Below are 3,821 nucleotides of genomic sequence, written 5' to 3' on the forward strand. Positions count from 1 at the left end.
TGTTTCCATACGATAAGCAAGCTTAATACCCAACTGACAATTAGAGAACTTACCCTGCCAACAAGAATTGGATCGGGTCCAGAGAACTCCTCCAGCACAAACATTTGATTCCAAACCCATCCTCTTTTGGCACGAATGAGAATTCTTTGTCCTTCCAGTAGCCTGGATCTCAGGGCTGCATCCGAGGTGCTTTGTAAACTCATTGACTGATTGTTGAACGGAACTGTGGAGAAACACGGCACACAGGTAATCCACACCAGCAAGATCCGAGTCCACGCATCACGCTGCATCTCCTTTCGCTGCACACGCATCCTTCCCATGCCTTTTCTCCTTCTCCGTCTGTTCCCTTTCTGAGGCTGGTGTCTCTCCCGGCTGGCAGACTACGGAGTTGTTATGCTTTTGTTCTCCGTATGGAAAAGCTCAGGTTCATGGTGGGCCCGGCCTCACGGAAGCACTGGGATCGGTCTGGTCACGGAAGATCAGAGATCAGCCTCCAGACCGGGAAGTGAGGAGGAACGCAAAGCAAGGCCGCCTCCATTGAGCGGCACATCAGCACGGAAAACCTGCGGAGGAAAGACAGAAGGAGAGGGAGCAGTTAAACCATGAAGGAACATTTGGACAACATGCGGAGGTCAACAGGTTGTGAATATCTTTGAATTTGAGATACGCGTCTCTGGAAGGAGGCTGGTTGTGTGTACAGCTCATTTGCACAATGGGTGAAATGTATATAGACGCTTCAAAATAACACAGTCTGTTATGTGGCAGAAATAAATAAAAGCATAAATAAAGAATCAAGATGTTTCTGTCTCAGCCCTGGTATGGCGCTGGAGATCCAGGTCCCTGATCAGAACATGCAGAAGATTACCAGACACCACTATGGAATCATTACATATGCTTCATTACCCATGTTGTAAGAATTCACTTGACCCAAAGAGGGAAAAAAATCTGGGATTTGAGATTTTAGTTAATTATTTAATACAACAACAACGATGACAACAACAACAATAATAATAACAATATTATTATTATTATTATTATTATTATTATTATTATTATTATTATTATTATTATTATTATTTATATGGGCTTTTTTAAATAATGAGGCTTCTTAAATATCATTATTATTGTCATATAAAGATCAGCTTCTTCGCACTAACAAACTCTACGGGTCCTAAAATGTCTCGGGCTTGAGGAAATTTAGCTCGCAGCCCAAAACCCTGTTTTAACTGTTGAACACGATCTGCACGTGATGGTTCAAATTCCTCTGAGCATTAATAAAAGGAGACTAAAGAAGTCTAGGAAAGATTTTATGGCTCACATGACACGTAGTACTCTGGTAGTCTTTAATCAAGTACCTTTTATTTTGTGCGTCTTGAAATATGCAACTTATTCTTGTTAGAAGAAATAATTAAAAACGAATCATTAACAGCAGGCATCAGTCTCTGTAATTTATCGCACAATTCTTTCCCAATAAACATCCAAACGATGTCGCACTTTCGGCGTTATAAACGGAGTTATTTGATTGTGTGGTACCGCGAGACCACGGCAAGTTCTTCCCAGTTGACGTGTATACGCGTATAGACATGAATACGCGCTTCAGTAGACGTCCGGGACGGAGAGCGCTACGCTGGGGTCTGCGCAGCAACAACGTATTTCATTAAAAAAGAAACAAAAAGAAAATAAAAAAATGAAAGGTTATGTTTGAGAGAAACTGATTAAATGCTAAAGTCGAATACATCTGTAAGAGCCCTAAACTTATAATCATATATATAAATGCAATGCATGTAAAAGTGCAGTCACAGCACACTAACCCCCCTCCTCACCCCCCCACACAACATTCTAATCATGCCTAAATGCATAACAGTATGTAATTCGCACACTGATTTGGGTAGAAAGCACAGGCTTGTGTCGTGCAGACAGAGCCAGAAGGCGTCGCGGCGCGCCGGTATATTTCAGCACCACGGCGGAGGGACAGCTCCCAGCCCTGGCAGTCGCGCAGAAACGGTTTGAGCGAGCGTGGCGTTGCCTGCTGAACGAGAGCACACACGTGCACGCTTCACCAGCACATCTCTACTCTACCGGGATGTTGGCGAAGTTAAACCGAGGTACTCGCGAGTTCGGGACTGAAGGACAGGCGGCTCAGGAACGAAGTGGGGAGGACGGAGTTTACTGCCTGGTGCACGCAGCGCAGCGGTTCGTGTTCTCAGTCTGTCTCACACGCAGATCCGTCACACCGGGGCTCGCGGCCATGCTCCGGTCCCTCCGCGCGTCTGAAGCGAGCGAGCCGCTCTTTGCATGACCCGCGCACGCACCTGTAACGCCAGGCTTCTGGCGGTACTTACTGTGTCCACTCTTCAGGGCTTCACCGTCTCACGCGCAGCACCAACAGGACGTGACTTGACTCAGACACGAGGCAGCATCGCCGCTTCTTCACTGAGCAGCTCGTGTAGCGGTGGAAGGAAGTTTGGTGGGCAGCGATCGGAAAATCACAGGAATAATAACAACGGCGATGAAAGTGTACGCGCGTAGGTTCCTCGCGCGGGAGCTCCGGAAGCCTGCACGCTGAATGCGGGAGTGAGGAGAAATGCACGAGAGCTGTTTGGAGGGAAGAGCCTCCCCCTTTACCGCGCGCTCAGTACGCTGATGAAGAGGCAGGTCCAGTCTGGGAAATGAATGCACGAGCTTCTACCCTGGGAATACACAACTTTTAAAGATGTGCGTTCTCTCTCTCTTTCTCTCTCTCTCTCTCTCTCTCTCTCTCTCTCTCTCTCTCGCACAAGCAGGCACGCGCGCGCACAAAACCCCACGTTAATGTGTCATGAGATGTCACGTATGTGACGGTTTCTGTAATGTTCGCTTGTTTCATTCATTTTTGTCGCAGGATTCGGTTTTAACGACATTGTCCAATACAGGAAGGGAGACTGAGACTGTGTCGTACGATTAAGTCATTTTCATATTGCAGGTAATTTTTTTTACAATTAAAATAGCTGCGACTCTTTGGCCGGCGAGCTACACGAGAGTGTATGTGACGGCCGATACGACGGAAATAACGCTCATGATCTCAGATCAGCTGCGTAACGAACGAGGATCGAAATTAGTTAACCCGCGCGCGTCCTAAGAGTCTTTTTAGACGCCTTTATGACTTCACAGTTCAGACTGGTACCACACACACACACACACGCACACACACACACACACACACACACACACACACCTAGAGAGAGAGAGAGAGAGAGAGACTGCAGAAACAGTACATTTTTATTAAAAGACCTGTGGATTTTTCTTTGAATTTTAATTTGTGAAAAAAGAAAAACCTTTCAGCACCGTAAATATTGTAGTGTTCAGTAGTGTGCAGTAGAACTCGTTCCCAGCCCTTTACTGGGGTACGTTAGTCCTGCTTTGGCAGGCGAGACCTCATCCAGCGCCCTCTAGTGGTCAAAATCACAACAGAGCAAGAGACTGGAAGCGTTCCACCTCCGTGGGTCTGCTAACCCCCCAGGGAGCGAACTATTAGACTGAGAGGATGCGCAGGTTCAATAAACTCTTTGGCAAGAGTTTTTCAATTGTGCGATCTTTTTTTTTAATATGAAAAATCAATGCAGCGCGGAGTGTATTCGTGTCCTGTGGCTGTAGCATCGATGACACGGGAGCTCTCTGCCTACACAGCCCAGTCTCAGTCATGCAGGCAGGACGCACTTTATCCGCATAATTATTTTGGCACAGAGGGTGAGGGTGGCGATGATAATGATGATGATGTTGATGACCAGAGCAGCAGCAGCAACAAACAAGAACAACAACAATAAATATATATATTATACTAA

At 46.3% G+C, this 3,821-nt stretch overlaps 1 protein-coding gene across 4 annotated transcripts in view; it reads right to left on the minus strand.

The window, feature by feature from the left end:
• cdh8 (cadherin 8) overlaps positions 1-2,752 on the minus strand; it is a 76,774-nt gene extending 74,022 nt beyond the window's left edge. For 3 of the 4 annotated variants that reach the window (XR_014119560.1, XM_027024385.3, XM_081706246.1), the window contains exons 1-2: positions 2,343-2,750; positions 54-563 (exon numbers count right to left, since the gene is read on the minus strand). Coding sequence is in view for 3 of the 4 variants with exons in the window: in XM_027024385.3 (XP_026880186.2) it covers positions 54-320 (267 nt within the window). In the remaining variant the exon portion in view is untranslated. Of the gene's footprint in view, positions 1-53; positions 564-2,342 lie in introns of all 4 variants that reach the window. The other variant, XM_027024386.3, reaches the window with a different exon arrangement.
• Positions 2,753-3,821: the final 1,069 nt, after the last annotated feature.

This window comes from Electrophorus electricus, chromosome 23 (genome assembly GCF_041902795.1).
Source record: "Electrophorus electricus isolate QZ-2024a chromosome 23, ASM4190279v1, whole genome shotgun sequence".
In the NCBI taxonomy this organism is placed as follows: domain Eukaryota; kingdom Metazoa; phylum Chordata; class Actinopteri; order Gymnotiformes; family Gymnotidae; genus Electrophorus; species Electrophorus electricus.